This window comes from Plectrocnemia conspersa, unplaced genomic scaffold (assembly GCF_051122295.1).
Source record: "Plectrocnemia conspersa isolate PC_06_02 unplaced genomic scaffold, ASM5112229v1 ptg000013l, whole genome shotgun sequence".
In the NCBI taxonomy this organism is placed as follows: domain Eukaryota; kingdom Metazoa; phylum Arthropoda; class Insecta; order Trichoptera; family Polycentropodidae; genus Plectrocnemia; species Plectrocnemia conspersa.
In genome coordinates, this window is record NW_028277177.1 from 12,343,355 (window position 1) to 12,363,425 (window position 20,071).

Here is a 20,071-nt window from a genome sequence, read left to right on the forward strand (position 1 = left end):
ACCATTTGATATTAATTCTTATCAGTACAATTTAAATTTTAAGCATTTAATATTAATCCGACCAATTAATACCTATAAATTATGACCATCTAATATTTATTTTGGTCGCTTATGTTCTGACCTTTAATATAAATTCTGACCACAAGGAGTCGTAAAATATGATTTTCTCGCCGCACATTTCTTTCCACAAAATGACAGTTTCGAAGTGAAATTCCGCGCCGCGGATTATTACGAATAAATTACATTAACCCTGTAAGTAGTGACTTAATTTATATAAATTTGTTAATTTGTTACTATACACCTGAAAGTAATATAATTTTACGTCCTCTTAAAAAAATTCGTACTGATTTTAGAAAATTGATTAAGGGATTTCAAAAAACAAACCAAAATTACAGACCCTCTTAATAACTAATAGCACAGATAATCAAGAGTATACTGTACTATATATATACCTATAGCTTTTTGTAAAGTTTGTTTTAATTATTTCACGTTAATATTTGTTTGTTTTTAATTACCAATATGTATTATAGCGTTATTGATTTTAAGTAACCGATTGTTGATAATGTTGTTTCAAAAAAATTTAAAGAAAGCTCCGTAGATAAAATTATATTGAAACGACTAATTTTCAAACATATGGAATTAAAAAAGAGTACTTAAATGAGTGGAAGTTTTCATGTAAAATATAATTATTTCGGTCTTAATTCGTTACTAACGATGCTGAATGATTAAAGCCAGGTTTTAGGCTAAGTTGTTGATTATTTTTATTCATAAATTTATCTCTTTAAACCGAACAACTCAACTCTTTCTCAAGTCCAATAAAAACATTTTTAACTCTTTTCATTCAATTTGTTTAAAAATATCGTAAGTTTACGGCTCATTATTATATTATATAGACATTTTATTCAAATAAAAGTGCAGTTTTCAAGAAAAAAATGCAAGGATGGAATATAGTGTTCGCAGAAAAAAATATTTCTTATGTATAGAATTACACATATTTTCGCAGAAAATGCACATGTAAATAATATACGGCACTTGATCAAGTATTTTTATATGCACACTTTATAGTAAATATCTTTCAAAATAAAGTAATTAATAGATAATGTAATAAAACAATATTGATACATTGTTAGTAAACAAGTTTGTCCCGAAGAGTATCTCACATTTAACCGATGAGGCAGAAATTTGAATTTTAATTGCATTGAATCACAAAAAACTTGAAACAGCAATTTTTTGCTATGGCTACATTTTTGCAACATTTGTCAATGCTTGATTGCACAATTAATTTAAGCATTTCCTGTCTTAATAAAATTTCTAATCATTACTCATTATTTTTTTGTACCTAATATATATATGCTGCGGTAAAATGTAATTTACTATAGCAGACCAATTAGTAGTTCTTAATTTTCACTAGGGACATAATTAAGAGTAACCATTTTTACATACACTTATTTTTGGTGAATATTGGTGAAAATTTACATATTTATGATTTTTTGTCGTCAGCATTTTTCTGCATTTTTTATAGTTTATACAATTTCATACAATGAATAACGAGTAATATATCGCAACTTTTTACAGTCCAACTATTTTTTGTTGTAGCTTTTTTTTAAATTTAACAAAAAAAATTTTACAAGTTTTATTTACTCTTATTCGGTATGAAATTAAAATTAATATATAAATCATATAATAAAAAAACTATTAAGAATCTTTGCAAGGATATTTATATGTATTGTATATAGTACATATATATATATAAAGGACATTTATTTAGAATTCCTAATTACCGTAATAACGTTTATGTATTATATTTTGAGATATGTATTTGCTTAATATTTTTTTTCTGCAAACTAACGTTATAAGTTAGAATATGCGTAGAAAAAATATTACATGAAATATGAATTTGCCGACTAAAAAAATGTAAAATATTTCAAATATCAACCTATGGTAAACTAGCTTGCATTGCAGCTCATGTTGCCTCTCATTTTTCTCTCTCTCAAAATGCGCTTTATTTTGTCTGTCCAACTTAGGGGAAAACGTCATCTTATTTTTGATCTTTTGATCATTTCCATATCTTCCGATATCATCAGTTTTTCGCGATATTTGTGTTATTGAAGAATCGGAGAATACTTACATGGGAGAGCAGAGCATGTGAAATTTAAAAAATATATAGTGTATTTATAAAAAAGCAAATTTTTAAAAATTTGTTACAAGGTTAGGACAAAAAGTAAAATATTGCTTACATGGAACATCACTCACATGATTTAAAGAAAAAAATTTTTTTTAAGGAAAGTTATTTAATTTCAATATTAACAGGAAGCAAAGTGAAAATAATCAGTTGATTGAAATACGATTTTAATAAATATTCATATACTATTTCTTAAATACTTTTATCCTGTTTTACAAGAAATATCTCTGAGATTAATAGTAATGTGACAATCAGGTACTTTTGAGTTAAGCATCGAATTATATGGATAATTTTATTTATGAAAAGTACTGATTTGGTAAATAAAATATATCAATGATCGGTGAAAGATATAAAAATAATTATATAATAGCTGACCGTTTAAAAATAAGTAAAAGCAAATGATTGCAATGTATTTAATTATTATAAAGGAAATATGTTTTTTTAACTCCCACCATAATTTGCAATTACTCTGAAAAATGTTTCAGCACAATTCCTATATTTCTTACGCGCATATTGTTTTATTTGCAATGTTCAAATATATAAGTAAATAAAAAAACATATCTTTAGACATATAAAAACAAAAAAAATGCCGGAACTCACTTTTTGTCAAGCATTTTATTAAAGAAAATTATATTCAAATATCATTTAAATTAAATTTAAATCAGCTTTACCTTTGCCATGAAGCGCATAAAAAATTAAACATTTTTTATGAGGGATTTATTTATTTCAAAATTTATTGTTATGAGAGTATTAGTCAAAGTGTATTTAAACTGAATTTTGGTCAATAGGAGGGCGCAAAACTTCACTTCTCAGAAGTCAAAAAGTCACGTCAAAAGCAATAAAATCGTGTCGGCGCCTTGACTTTACTTGATTTTGAAGCGTAATTATTTACAAAAAATATTTTTAATTGTAAAATTAATTTAAGTAGCGCAATAATCTTTTGTAGTAATTAAAAAATATCCAATACTATAAAGAATACAGCATCAAAATCGGCGCATTTAATACGAGTGTTAAGGTTAAATTTATGCAAGCGAATTTTGAACTTTCCTTTAAATTAAAAATATATTAGGTGCATAAAAATCCGCCTTGCAAATTTAAATAAATTTTAATTCCAAAAACATTAACACGAAATATTTAGTTTTTTTCCTCAGTAATGTAAGATATTTTAAAATAATTTTATATTTCCATTAAATAAAAAGCCAAAAATTATTTAAACGACTTTTTAGATATATTTGACTGATAAATTAACTTAACAAAGTTGTGGTTCTATTGGTTGCATAATGCATTTTTTTTAATATTTGTCAATTTATTTTAAATAATATGTTAACCTGCGCAGCGAAAAATTATATGATATTTTAATAATATCAAAATTCATTTGGCTGCACCTAAAATGATATTACATTCAGTCTATGATTCGCTTTTTGACAGTATAGGCTGAAACAACAGCTATCATACAGTTTTACATACTTAGCCCATAGGCTAATTATATTTATAAAGTATAGTTAAAAAACATTGCCTCATAGAACAATACAGCGTTTGGTGTTATGTGCAAGAAATAAAGGATTTTACGAAAATTGTAAACCATCGCCTTTGCACTTTGACGAATCGTCTTAGGCTTTGGTTTGATAAAGCTTGATCAATTTTCTGTACATATAGATTGTTAGTGTATATGTTACAGTGTATATATATATTTTCACTAGTATTGTGTAATATATAATTTCACTAACTTGGGGAGTTAAAATGAATCAAACAATTGATTTAGAGTAACAGTAAAATTGTATTTTTTCACAAACAGATGATCTGGTACGTGTATTTTCACAAGATCAGAGTCTATGAAACTCACTTTGACAGTTGTCAAGCGTCCATTTGCTGTTCAAACCCAAATTTAACCTACACATAGGCATTTTAGAGCATCATATAATTTAATTAGCTCAGTTAAATTATATTTTTGCATGGATAAATATGTATCTACCGGTGAAAATGTATTCGAATATGATTTCACTGAAACGCCATTGATAATATTTCACTGTAACATATACATATATATAAAAATAAAATAATATTTTAAGCTTATCTTGGCAACGTAGACTTGCTATTATGATCGTTCGACATTTTTGTCGCAGAATACTGTTTTTTATTTACTTTTAATGATAGAAACGTCTTATCTGATAGCTGTTTGAACATTCCATTTGATTTAGTAAAATATCTTGTTGTTCGGCTGGTAGTTCAAAAAGGCTTTTATGTCAGTTCCAGTCCGTTTCAGAACGACGATAAAAAGTTTCACTCTCTCGAAGTCTGGTGGAATCGGCCATTACTGATGTTTTCGTCTCTCTCCCGATATTATGTCGGGGCCGGCGTGTTTAGAGATTGTTTTGGCATTATTCCACAATCGCTGACCGATTTTCTGGGCGCGGGCGTGGAAAATGCATACCCTCCTGGCGCGGCGTTCTTCGGTTTCCGGATTGTGTGCTTGCCCGAGCGGCACACACTCGCATTATTATAATAGAGTTGGCTTCGAAAATCTGTCTGTCGTGAAAAATATATATGAACGACGTGTGTTTTTTTATATCTGAGTACCTACTACGACGCTTTTATAGTGATGCTACCAATTTAACGGCTGAAAAAAGAAAACAATGGCGCTTAATGTGTTTTACGTATAAGAATCGTTAGCAGTGGATGTGCTAGTAGAAATATGGATTTTTATCAAATTATATATTATTTAGTTATTCAATAAGGCAAACGTCGGAAACCTTTTCAACTTCGGGGACCACATTTTAAAAGTGATTTTGGGTGTATTTTTTAAAATCTAATTTTTATTGAAATAATCTGTCAATTTTATTTATAAAAATACTATTTAGCGGATTTTTTTTGTATTTTTAATCTTTATTTTTATTTATTTCCAACAGCTTGAAGCTCAATACAGCATTAATATATTTGTATTTTCTACTCCCAGTAAAAATAACTGTCCTACAAAAATATTTTATCAGCAAAGTTCCGATTTTTTAAATATTTAACAAACGGTTTTCGGAAATTACGGTAAAAACAGTACACGTAAAAATACATAAACATGAATGTGATATTAAATATTTTTGTCTGTAATTGCTCGTGCCTCAATTGTAGTAATTGATATCAATGTTATCATTGGTATTGATGTACCTATCATATAATTAAAAAATAAGACAAAAAAGTATCTTTAATTATTTTAGTATGTTAGTTTTTGTGATCTGGATTTCTTGATTTGATCGGGAGTTCTTAATCATGTGTTCCGCTAGGGCGCAATAAATATATACATGTACCCCGCGGTTGCAGTAGGGTATACGTTGTCTAATAAGACACTTTAAATGAGCAATATATAAAATAATTATTCCATAAAACGAATTGTTTGTGTATTACTGTGCGATCAATAAGAATAACCCTGTAACGAATCCTTTTTTAAAGAAAAACCCGAATATTTACCTTACATAAATGCGCAAACAATTCGTTTTATGGAACAAAGTATTTATTTGAATGCACGTATCTCTAAAAATAATTTCCTGTTAAAAAGCACCCATTGTTTAAGGTCATAATAACGAAGTTCGTAGGTCTAGACTGGTAGACTGGTAAAAGGTTTCGAGCCATGGCAGTAGCCTCGAATTTATTTTTATGAAAAATGTGCTTTTATTTAAGACCGACCTCAGCTGCAAAGTGACAATTATTGATTTTAAATTATAAAGCACATACTCATTTATAATTAATTATATAGATGTCACCGATTTCCAGACTTTTAGCCTGCTGGTTAATACTTATTTACTTGAATGGTTTACACAGTTAGTACATATTTACCCCGTTGTAACGCATTGGAATTACGCTTGTCAGCTTACAACAGAAGATAAAAATAAAAAAAAGAATATAAATATGTATGTGTGCAATTTTTGCCAACAAATAAATATGTTTGCGAATAAAAAATAGTTACTTTGAGTTTTTATTATCAATACAGGGCTAATAAAAAATATAACATATGGAAGATGGTAAACATCGGCCATGTGCATTTCTTTTTGACACCCCGCACTGAAAATTATTTTTTTTCTAAAATCACAATTGATTTTTCGAAAAACTATCTCTTACGTAAAATACCATTTGACGATAAAATATACGTATTCTCTTTTTTACGTGGTAGAATATTTCTGCATTGATAAAGTCGGGCCACGTGCATCATAACATATACAATTTGTTCTAAAAAAATATTTTTCGGGATCGTGGGTGTAAGTGGATCAGACGCAATTCAATCTACTTTAAAATTATACACAAAACTTTATTCTTTGCAAAGAATGAGATTAATATAAATATTAAATAAAACACGCTTTGGAGCACATTATCCGTGGGCGCGGCCTTTGGATACGTACCATTCTTAAGCTGCTGTCGTTGGCATATACTTTTGACTGACTCTCTAATGAAGGCATCGCTCTGTGAATGCAGCGCGAAAGCGCAGTCTCAGGAGTTATCGATGCCGGACCCTCACCGTAGAATGCCTTAAATGAGGCAGTCTTCGATGGGGGCGGCCAGCTAAGGACAAGAGTTTGGCGAATAGCGGCCATAGGGTTCAAATAAAATTTAGCATCATGCCAAAAAAAGTGCGATCGTCTTTGCCCTGCTTGACAATCCTAGCTCAACTATCTGGTGTTTCTTTCAACTGGGTTATCTCGTAAGCACTCAAAGACGTGTAATTATAATAAGCCATCAAAACATGGACGCAAATTATTAACCATGTTAAATCGAGGAATATATAAGTGCAGTCAAATTTCTTGCTTAGTGACCAGAAAATTTCAAAAATGTAATTGATTTAAGAACAGTTTGTGAAAAAAATATGCCGCTGCGTAGCAAATTCTTTTTTATTCGTAGCAAAGTTTCATACATTTTTCCATGTAAGAATTTCAATAGCTTATTTTTTTTGGCCAGTTTTCCCAATACATATCTAATAGCTTTTGTTGATTAATAGTATTTATAAAAATGATTATGTATGATATTTCACAAATCAGCTTACAATTATTCCTGAAATAACATTTTGCCGTTTTTAAAATGGTAATGTATCAAGCGAACGAGTTGCGAAAATATGGGACAATCCTTCCATATTTGTTACACTCATCTTCTTGAATTTTAAACAACGCTTAATATTTTTGTACTAGTGGAGTATATAGTTTTAAATCTGTCGAATGGTGGAATTTATTTTTATCTGTCGAATGGTAAAGCTTCTATTAATTGCCTAGCTCTTTGCCACATACGTATGCACATGCATACATTTCTCTCTGCGGTTCTGCACGCGTTTAAATCTGACCGCTTTGTTGACACTCGTCAATAGGCACCCGTTAATATGCCTAAGTGCTACCTTAAATATTTCTGCTCTGAACCTCCTAACTGGGTGTATTTGGTTAAGAGGCCGAGTTTTTGTCGAACCCACACTCGACGGCGGGCCCGATGCGTGGGAAATACTGACCTAACTGACTGGGCGGACCCGGTTGCGACACCTTTTGCCGTTCGTTATCAGATAGTAATTAGTATTGTCAACCGGCGACTATTGTCCGCTCGCGTTGACGATATCTGATGCTGGAGATACGTCGGAAGAGATGAGAGTGTGGAATTGAAAGGAAAGCGCGGATCGATACGTTGAATTTGTATCGATTGAATATGCTTACTGAAATCGACAATACAGGGCATTAACCCTTTTATTCAAGGGTCGTTCAATTTATAGTAAAAAGGTCGGTTTCCTCAGGAATTAATACGATACATTTAACTACACAATCAGAACAATAGAATACTAATGTTGTTTCTTTAGTTTGATTAGCATTTCGTGCCAATACTTTAATATGGATGTTCCTTTAGATCAGCGCGATTCTTGTGTAACAAAGCAAAATGAAAAAATCTTAAATGTAGATAATAGCTTCATGTGTGATCCCTTCACTATCTGACATGTTTATTGAGATGCGCAATATTACTTTTTAAAATAAAAACATACTTTGAAGAAGATTTTTTTAAATCCTTTGAGGAGTATCGCCGTACATGTACGGTGGTCGATCTTTCCCCAGATAGTTATATATTTACATATATAACTGAAAAACACTGTAATTTTATAATATTTTTTAAATTTGAATTATTGATATAATACATAAACAACATTATGTTCATATAATAAAATTTTAAAATTTGATTTAATGTAAATAATTTCTATAGAAAATAATACAAATATATTAAAAAGTACAAAATTAATAAACGTAACAAAAAATATTTTATATTAATTTTATAAAATATATTGAGAACCTCTGAATTGATACGAAAAAATTCCACAAAAGTCGAATAATATTTAAAAAAGTATGCAAAATAATTTAACGAAATTTTATAATAAATTATTGAAACATACTAATTAAAAAGTAGTAAAGTAAATCAACGCAATAAAACGTCACTGATTTGTTTCTATAATTTACTTTAAAAGCAATATAAAATATATAATAAATAAATAACAGAAATAATTATGGAAAATGTGTATAAATTAAATCACTACTCAAAGGGTTAAGATGTTTTCGATCAACGCGAAGAGCTCAGTTTACATACGATGACATATGTTGCTATTATTCATAAAAAACACTCTTATATACTAATAGATATTATTTAACGGTATATTTGCGTTGGCATTAACAATATTTGTTATCATATATTATAGAATGCATCATAATGCAATTTAATACTGATTATTCATTATTCTAAAAGTATGATTTATTAGTCATAATATCATAAATATATACAGTAAACATATTGATTTTTTTATTGTGCGTTTATAGTGAGAGTTAATATGTATGTATATTTATTTTGCAATAATAATGACTTACGTTGATAGGTAAGCTATTGAAGACTTTCCAAATCAATTACAATAAATACATATTTTATTAAAAAAAAACTGATCTTAAAGAATGTAATATGCCAAAAGAATCCACTTATTATTTGCGCTTCTTTTTGATTGCATGATTCTTTAATGCCGCCGTCAATATGTGAATTATGGCAATCACCATATTTCATAAATAAGTATTTCGCAGTACCACAGGTCTTCTGCTCTTTTTACTCTTTATTAATGACATACATGCGGTAATTAATAGCTCTGAATATTTATTATATGTTGATGACCTGAAAGTGTTTGAGTATTCGCACAAAATTAGATTCACTTTCTTTACAGAAAGACCGGGAATCGCTGTAGAGGTGGTCGATCGACAATCAACTGTCTTTCAGCATCGCCAAGTGTCACGTTGTCACATTTTCTAGATCTCTTTGCCCAGCCGATTTTTTTACAGTTTAGGCGGAGGTGTTTTAAGCAGAAATACTTCCGTCGATGACTTGGGAGTGATATTCGAGCAAGGATGAGATTTTTTATGCACATCGTCAAAATTTGCTATAAGACGTTGAGGATGCACGGCTTTGTTATGCGGAGCGCGTGCCACTACAATATTTCATTAGTGATTCGCGTTCAATACGATACACTAAAGAGGAATCAAACAAAATTTTCTCAAATATCTTCACAAAATAGAGTACGGGTCTTATCAGTATTTGAATACCAGCTCCTTTTTGCTAGAAGCGTTGGGATACAATTCATTGCATTCTCGGCACCTATTCAATAAAGCAATTTTTAAATCTAAGCGGCGGTGCGACAACCCATCAGTGCTCAGCGACTTTCGGCTGCGAGCTTTAGAATGCCCTCTTTAGAGTCGTGATCGCGTTCCTTATTCTTGCCCGTTGCGTCCAAGACGTCAGTGCTTGAGAACGCTCCTCTTGCACGAGCCATTCAGCATCTCAATGAACTTGCCAAACACAAATATGTTTTCGGCGATAGCTATGAGGAGATGGAAAAAATATGTGGAATGGTGCTCATTTATTTTAGACGTGCACCATAACTGTTTTTTTATACGTTTATATTAAAGTGTGCTATAAATCTCAGACTATTGACTTAAAAGACCTGGGTTCAAAATCCTTACGGACTTCAATGTTTTTAAATTTCTATCGTGTCTAGAAGATCGGAATTAGTGATTAATATCATAAAATTATAATAACGATCGATCATCACAGATTAGGTTTATTTAGATTTTCCTAATCTCACGGATGTCTGTTTGTAATAAAAAATTATGATTCTAATAACTTTTTCTGCAATAAAGTTAGTATTATATTTTTATTTTATTTATTTATTACTAAGAAAAATCCTCAATACTTAACTGTTATTATTTTATTACTTCATTACTCACAACGATTCGAATAACATATTATATTTAACCTATTTTTACAAACGAAGCTCTTGGTGCAAAATCTGTTAAAAAAGCTATGTATATTAATTATCAATATCAACCCTTGAAGGACCTAAGTCTACTCTTCTTATATTTTCAGCAATATTATAAGTATGTATCCTGTTTTTCTTGTAAATTTAATCATATTTTCATTTCTGGTAAGTTACAGCTGAGATTGTTGAATCAAAATAAGTTAGTAAGATGTGATGATGCAATATTGACATTACTGCTTACTCACGGTGATTTTTAAAATCACAATTATATTTTTCTACCAGTAAATAATAATTCCTAATAACTTTAATAAATGTGCGATGTTATTTTTATTATGATTAAGTTGTTCACATTAATATAATTATTATACATTATAGTTTATATAAGATAAAAAGATTCGAAGTTAAAATACTCGTTCGATAGTAGCTTTTAATCGGCGGCTCCTTCGATTATATCTCAATCGGAGAAGATCAATATTCCAATTTTACGATTATTAAAATCGGTGAAACGACCCAAACGATAAATAGGGATCCGACTGATTCTCCGAAAGGTTCTTCTCTCCAAATTTCGGTGTGGGCGACGGTCTCGAATGTTTTCACGTAGTATACATTTGATATTAAGATTTTAGATTTTTTGCTTCAAACACACTCGAGGCAAATGGTGTTTGCTCTACCGCCGATCTCTCGAGTGTGTAACTACGCTGTCGCGATGGTTATAAAGTGCGCTAATTGCTCTCGATGCAATCTGTGCGTCGAGTGGATTAGTTGCGAGATTGTGACACGATCGCTAATGCCCATCTCGCGCCCAGTGGGATCTGATATCGGAGTCGTCCGTCTCGCAGCATCACGTCTTTCTCGAGGTTCATTGTTTCTGGGATGTTGGCGAGCATATGGTTCGTTGTTGCGATCTTTAACCTTAGCGACGGGTCAGAAATGAGATCACAGCCTCCCGAACCGAGGCGCTCTCCGAAGATTTTCCATCTGCCCCCACTGCCGATCGCTTAGTTTCTTATTCGTATACCTATGTGATTTGAGAAAAAAAAATTTTTCGACGCCCACGGATGCCCGCCCTCGCGCCATACTGAGAAAAATCGCTCTTTATTTATGGCGCTAATGTGTTGTTAATTTTTCTTTGTGAAATTATCAAACTGTAATTGATATTTTCGTGTGTATCTGTGTGTCTGTGGGTTATTATTTGCTATGGTCTCGGTCCATTGTTAGCCGGCGATAATAAATCAGTGCTAGGATTAATATATTGTGATGTATCCGTGCAGTAGATTATATCTGAGCGGCGCATCGAGAGTACAGTAAAATCTCGATAAATCGCACACAGAGATATACATATTTATATATATATATATATTGTATTAAATATTTCAAAATGCTCAATTGCTTTAACTATAATTTTATTTGTTCTCTTAATTTTTAAGATATTTGTGTATATTTTTTATTCATGGCCATCAAATTATAAAAAATAAATATTAGATAAGGTAAAAGCAATAAATATTATTTATTTCTTCGTTCAGGCAATCAAGTCCAACAATTTCTATATCGCACTCTTATTCATATTCCATTCCATATTTTGTATGACATTGCAATAATCTGATATATATACAGTAGCGTGCAAAAACTCATGTTTCGTATTAACTGAAGAAATGTTATTATTAATAAAAAAAATTCAAATTACTTAAATATTTATTGTATTATACATAAATAATAAAATTAAAATTAATGATAAACAGTAAAATGGTCCTAAAATATTCTATCGATTTAATTAGGGACTATTCAAAAATCTGCCCAAGATTTTTCCTTGTATAGCTTAACAAAGTTATAAGAAAAACATTTCTGACTATTTGTGTCCGATGATCAAAATTTGAGTCATCGTGCTCTTCCATCGAAGGGATGGAAAAAAATACCATAACTGTTTTATAATTCACTGCCTTCACAGTTCCGTTGATGAAGTGGATATCTTCCATACCGGAATATAAGAAGCACCCCCAAATCACTCGGCTCTCTGAATTTCGCAAAGTTGTTTTTCGCCACCTTGACGACAAATGTAGTGTACCGTATCTGACCCGTATTAATTTATTTTATTCTCATGAAAGAGCGTCATTCTTCCTCAATCTAAAACAGTCGAGTTTTTTGTCAATTGGCCCATTTCATGCTTGTTGTACTCATTTCTTTGGTTAATAACGTTTTTTAGTCAGGTTAAGACTGCATACACCCCCTACTCATATTAGGATTGTCCACGTTTATTTTTTATCACATGTTTTGCAAATTCATTACATTTTTTACCTTGCTGACATTAAAAAAATATCTTTGAACTGGTGATTGGATATAATCGACTGTAATTTTTTTTCTTGTCCATAAGCTAATTGACGAATACGCAATAATATCGAATTTTTTACTCAAACTAAATTGTTGACGATATATGGCTATATATGACGGCAAGTGGCTAGGTAAACCCTCAAAAACATTATATACATACCCACAAATGAGTGATAAAAATCCGACTAAAGATTACGAATATATTTATCTTTAATTTTTTAATAACTTCAAGAACTGAGTTACTTGCTTTTTTATGCACGCTACTGTATATGTAATTTATTTTGCTATTTCCATCCCTAGAAATCTGTCCGTAGCGCTGATTTGTATTTTAGCTGAATAATATTTCATATGGCGTAATAATAACTACAGTGACGATATTTATATATGATATACATAGATGTTTTTACATTATTCTCATAAATATTATTATCATAGAAAATCAAGAGATGAGTTGTGAAAGTATGGGAAATAGCTCATTATTGGATAAAAATAGACTTACTGGTGGTAATAAATGCTCCACCAAGTAAATTAAGTGATTATAAATGTGTTATTTAATGTAAGCAGGTAAAAATGTTTTTATGCCAGCGAATTTTTGTAGGTATTTAAAAAAAATTAAATGCTTCTTTTATAAAAAAAAAAATGTAGGTGCTTATATAAAAATAAAATCAAAAGATACGATTTGCTTTTATAGATTTAATTTTATAAAAGCAAAAATGAAATAATGTAAACAAAAAATACAATATGTATTTAAAGATTTGGTTTCTAAAAAGATTAATAAAAATATATTTAAAAATCAATAAAAAAATAGAAACCTAAAATTAATTAAAAAAAGTTTAAAGCCAATAACAAAATATACAATTCAATATCTATTTAAGAATTCGGTTTCTAGAAAGCATGCTAGACAATATATATTATATAAAAAGTAATGAAAAAATAATAACAAAATAATTTAAAAAGTTAAAAACTAATAACAATAATTAAAATATACATAACAATATAACTCATGTTCGCTAGCTTTCATAGCCAATACATTTAGTCTATCTTGAGTTATTGTGGATGTTAAATTGTTTTTGTTGATTTTTAACTTGTAATTTTTTTTTCACCACTTGCAACTGATGTAGGCAAAGTTAATAAAATTTTAAGGGCAATGTATCCAGCCCAAATTTAATGCTGTAATGCTTGGGGAAATATTTTTTCTATTCTATAAATGTGCACAGAACTGACAACTCATCTGCAAGGTCTATTGCGTTAAAATCAGATAAATCTTCATGGGTTTAAATTAGAATTATAAATAGTTCTTGCAATGAATTAAAAGCTCAGTCTTAGGCAATCTCGCTTAAGTTATATATATTTTATAAAGAAAGTCTTTTTTTGTGATTACTGATTTGTGAAAATCTTAATTCTATCAAATTTATTGCGATGTCAATTATATATAAAAAAATCAATCTTGTATTTTTCTTTTTGATCGATAATATACTCATCACGATACTCATAATTAAAGTGCCTATTTTTTGATCTCACGCGATATTTATTCGAAGTGATAAAACGGATTCACCGCTAATTTTAGAGGCCAATTCTATTATAACGATAATTATTTATTTAGAAAATCATCTGAACGTAATTCAAGTATTATTGAACAATTTAATCACCGAGTCTAAATTTTATTTTTTAATAACACTAATTTCTACCGCGCCCAAATATATCGCCCCGGACAAATGCCCGTTTTGCCCCCCACCTCATAGATTTGGGCCTGAATTTTCATCAATAATAAGAAGTAGCTCATTATTACATAATTATTAATATCTATTATCTAACTCGATTTTAATTAATCTTCACAATATTCCTTCGCAATGTTACGAAAATCTAGGAAAACTTAATTTGTGATGATTGATTAGAATTATAATAATTTATAATCACCAATTCTAATATCCCAGATACGATAGAAATTGAGAAACAATTGGGTCAATATGTGATTCGAACCCATATGTTTCAGGTAGGGTCGTGTCAATTGATCGCATAAACAATTTATAGCCTACAATTGATCGCTAGCATATTTTGTCGCCAGGCAATGCATATAATTTATGTACATTTATTGGTCATTTTAAATTAAAAATAAGGTGTTATTTTTAGAATTAAGTGCAGCTAAAATGTTAAATGTTAAGTATACATTTCTTGGAAATAAATAACCGAAATATAATAATATTTCAAGAATTTAGCATTTTTACCATTTTTGTGATACATTAATTATTCAAATATATAATCTATCTATTAAATGACATATTTTTAATTCCGTACTATTCCTTCATAGTTCATAGAATTACAAACATATGCTAATCATAGATTAAGGCAGAAACTCAAGTAAAATAAAACTTTTTATGATTGACCAAACACATGTGTAAAATGTGCTAGTGATCATTTGTAAGCTATACATTGTTTATGTGAATAATTCACGCGGCGGTAAATTGATAGAAATTAATTGCTGGCGGTAATTATTTATCGGTACTCATTTATCGCGCTGAAATTTTTTTTATGATTTTTGTATCGATCCAGAGCAATATATTATATTTATTTTGAGAATTTATTAAAGAATGACTTGATTGTTCTAAGTTTGTGGAATCATGTGAGATTCGAAAGACTTGGTTTCGAATCCCATATGCACCCTAATGTTTTTCAGTACCTGGGGGATCGGAATCATTAATTATTATAATTATACGTTAATTCCGATAGATCATTACATATTGTATTTTCTAGTGTGAGCTTCCCTAATCGTCACGATATGTTGGGATATATGTATGTATAGAGGCAAGTCTTTCATTTGAAAAGCTAAATTTAGCCCATAGATAGTATCATATATGTATGTATGTATAAATAATTCACGTTGCTGAGTTACCAAATATAAAAATATTTTTTGTTTTTTTTTTTAATTAATTAAATTTTCTCTTTTATGGATAATATTTACCTATAAATATTATTATTAACTTTATGTGCTCTTTGTTGTTTTTTAACGGGTATGATACATATATTTGGTTTATTTCGATATGTTTTGAATAGCTCGATAATTCGATGATGCTCGTTTTTATTGTGATATAATCGCATTTAGACATCTATACGGTGCGGATTCTGTGCGATTCGTGCGGCGTCGTGCTCGTCATCGAAATTATAACAAAAGAGAGGTTAACGTTTTTTTCTTCTGTTGGTTCTTATCGCAATTGTGAACGACGATCATCTATTATTGTATCATACCTTTCTTTTCCCACGTACGGTATCATAGTCTACGATTCCGAACACGTTCCGCTTTTGTCCGTCGGTTCTATTTATTTATAATTTTGTAACCTTTCAAACGTTTTGTCCCGCAGGCGTACGAGCTATCGACTCTTACCGGAACCCAGGTGATGTTGCTGGTCGCCTCTGAAACTGGTCACGTGTACACGTTCGCGACCAGGAAGCTGCAGCCGATGATCACGTCAGACTCGGGGAAGCGTCTCATACAGACCTGCCTGAACTCTCCGGATCCACCGCAGGGCGCCGCTCACGGCGGAGACCAGAGGATGTCGGCGACAGGGTTCGAGGAGACGGAGCTCACTTACAACATAGCCGACGAGGAGACAAAAGTAAGGCAATTAGTGTACGGGGGATCGCCGGGTCATATGGCTGGTCACGGTGGTGCTCCGCAGGGCTATCAGCACATGGAGCACCACTCGATGGGCATGTCGCCCCAGGGTTACCACCAGCATGGCCCTTGCGCCTCCCCACTGCCTCTGCCGGCTTCACTGGCACAGCAGTACCATCCCCATATGTCGCACGGACATCCCCAGCGGTAGTGCAGCATTAGAACAATTTTCTGGGCATTTTTATTACCTGTCGCTCCAATCGAGCGAATGCAAGAATTATGTAAATTATAATGGAAAATGCACAGAAAAGGATCAATAAACAGTAGTAGTAGCTTTAGCATGAGTATTGCTGATGTAACATGCACGGCTGTTTCTATGTTTTTTTTTAAATTTTTATTGTTTATATTTATAATTTAACATAATTGATGTTTTTTATTTCATAAATATATTCCGATTTATTATGTCGATACCAATATAAATTCTAACATTTTTTCTTAAGAATATATATCAGGAAGTTAATAATATATTGATGGAATAAGATTTAATTGCCTATAACAATCTCAAAGCCCAAAAATAATGTGACGATTCCGTTTTTACTGTAAGTTATATCACATTAAAAATCAAAAGAAAATACAAGGATCTAAGAATAATTAGCAGCAATTACCTGATTTGTTGAGAATCGCTAAAATATAATACAGTCTATGTCTTGAGTGATGAAAATGCTTTGTTGCATCTTAAATGTGATATTTGGTTACGATTTACAATACTCAATTGCTTTTGTATAGCTATATTTTTATAAATCTCATCAACTAGAGCTATGTTTCGATTTGTTCCGGTCCATGCAGAGCCTTATTTATAATTCTAAGTGAACAAATCATTGATTGGCATCATTTAGAAAATATTTCTAGTGATTTTTTAATAATGGTAGTTGAGAAATCGATCGATTATATATAAAAAAATATAATTTTGGGATAGGATGATTGATTAAAAGCTGTTAAATTAAGACTGTTGCTGTATTATTGTTATAGTATTTGCAAAATAAATCGGAAAATATTTTTTTAAGTTGTCAAAAATAAAAACGACTGCTCGGGGATGTCTTCCATTAATGTTTTTTTTTGTGTGTGTAATCAAACGTGTAATGTATGTCATGCAACGAATGTAAATCATAATACTGTGGAAAATCATTTTTTGTGCTATGGAAGAGAAAAGGTGCTACGAAAAGGTGTGTGTATGCGTGTGTGTGCGCATTTTTAGTGTCAAAACTGTGAAAGATTTCGCACACAGAACAGCGACGAAATGTTTTAAACTAGTCTCATCGTAGGATTACAACACGCATCGGACTATGTACTGCTTATTTATATGGTGTTTAATGGGTTTGTATGGTGGACATGTATTGATTTTATACGATTATTATTGCATAATATAATTTTTTATATATTTAAGATTTTATGCGATGAAGAACTCTTATGAAGTACTTATTATATTAATTAATATTTTTTATATAGATAGATTTAGCTGTATTTTTATTAGCGTATTTTATGAGGATTCATCATCGCGTTTTGATATTATTATTGTAATATTATCTATTTTTACTCGTGTATCAAGTTTGTAATGTTTTTGATTTTGTTTTGTGTCATGATGTGTGATTTCTGTACGTTGGCTATGCTAATTTTCACACATGTATATTTATGATTAGTGGGTCTTAATATTAGAACCGCATTCGCTTCCGATGGTTAGAATGCGTTTGCAAGAATCTTGACTACCGTGTAGTCACCATGATATTTTTGAATCTTCTCTATATAAATAATAATATTTAAAAGATATATAATACATAACTAAAGTATGCGAATATTTGTACTATGACAATACTATAATTATCATAATGTTCTCTGGATTCGAAACGACCGACGTCAAAACGACTACACGTTCTAGATAATCTGTCCATTTTTTATGATATACATACACAATTTTACCACAAAACGATGTGCCATTTTAATAATAAAATAGCGTATGTGTGTATGTTTTTCTTATATACCAGAATATAGAATAAAGTATCTACCTCTTACGTAAGATCGATAGAAAAATTCCAAAGGATGATCCCTTTATCAGATTTTGTACGGCGGCGCTGCGACATGTGTGTGCATTAAAATTTTATAGATGCATTCTGGAACGTCTATTATTGGACTTAGACATGTATCTATCTGTTTGATTTGTTAGTGTTTCGAAAGAAGACGAACCATTTGATTGGTTTTGTTATTTTTTTATACTATATTTAGTGTATGATTTTCTTCAAAAATTAATATAGTTCTTATTTTTCATTTTTGAGATATTTTTGCTACTTACAAAAAGTACTATTTAGTTCATCCAAAATAAGTCAGCTTAATTCATTATGTCATTCTGATACATATGCATTGAAAATTTCATACCTCTAAAAATCAAGTTTCAAATATAGTTAACTCCATCGTTACTGATAACAAAAGTTGATATGTCTAACGTGAGAGAGATCTGACTCGTTCAAGTATTGCCGTCACATGTTGTATTGTGTGTGTTCATTACACATTAATTGAAAATGGGTTTTTGGCCTGTTATGTGCGTAGAGGGACGTTGCTATATTTTATCCACAGTTTCAAGTCAACTCCCGCGCCATCACTAGTGTGGAGGTTTATTTTTGTCGAGTAGTCTTCGAGCTCGCTACTCTTTTTTATCGATCCATATACTCGTGTATTGTACGTCCAACCAAGACCGTTAGTGGGCGAGAGAGCGGTCCGCGTTGCAAACTTGTACAAAAATGGCATCGATGACAAACGAAGCGGACGTTGGCTGTGTTGGCAATTTGTACGAAAAGCGTCCGTTACTACGTTTCGCTTCCGAGCGGGCCGGGTTCGTTCTGTTTGGTCCGCCGAGGAGGTTCGGGCACGTGCGCAGCCAAATTTTATCCCGAAATAATACCGGGCGCTCCAAATAAGCTGTTATGTTCTATATGGCCAGGCCGGGACGGAAATAGAAGAAATGGAACCGGCGAACAACGCGAACTGGGCGCAGAGGTCCCGGGCGGCCGGCGGAAACCAGCTTCTTCTTCTTCTGGATTGGTCATTGTTCGAGTTTTTCGCCCGGATTTGCTTTGCTGCCCGCGGGCGTGGGCTGGAAACAGATATTGTGTGTACGCGTGTTTGTGTTCGGTATGGGATGATGTCTTTAGTGGTGTGTTGCTTGGGAAATGCGTGGAAATGTTGAAGCACAGTAAGTGCACATTTTTATAGTAAATTTGCATTAGCTAGTATTACAAACTATTTTCTTAATTAGAAGTGTGCCTTTTATAATTTGTCAACCGACACTCGAGCTTCACATAGCATATTATTTCGAAATATGTTTATCAAACAGTTCAGAACACTTACTGGCATTGTTAATAATGTTCAATGATCATTAAACATATATTACAATATCTTTTTTAAATGAGTTCATCAGTAACAACGGATGGCTTTCCATTCATAATGCATCATTTTTTTGGTCAGTTTTCACACTTTTGCCTGGACATAACTAGCATGTGTTTATTGTAAATAAATATAATAATACAATTATATAATTAGTAAAACTAAATTTAATTAAAAATTAACATCTGTAGTTGTTTTAATAGAAATTTCTGCATTAAAATTATCTGAAAATAAT

The 20,071-nt window shown here is 31.1% G+C and overlaps 1 protein-coding gene across 2 annotated transcripts in view; it reads left to right on the forward strand.

Annotated features, from left to right (window-relative positions):
• The window catches only part of bs (serum response factor blistered), a 116,578-nt gene that overhangs the window by 2,031 nt on the left and 94,476 nt on the right, over positions 1-20,071 (forward strand). For both annotated transcript variants that reach the window (XM_088202615.1, XM_088202614.1), the window contains exon 2: positions 16,151-16,405. In XM_088202615.1, the coding sequence (XP_088058741.1) occupies positions 16,151-16,405 (255 nt within the window). The remainder of the gene's footprint in view (positions 1-16,150; positions 16,406-20,071) is intronic.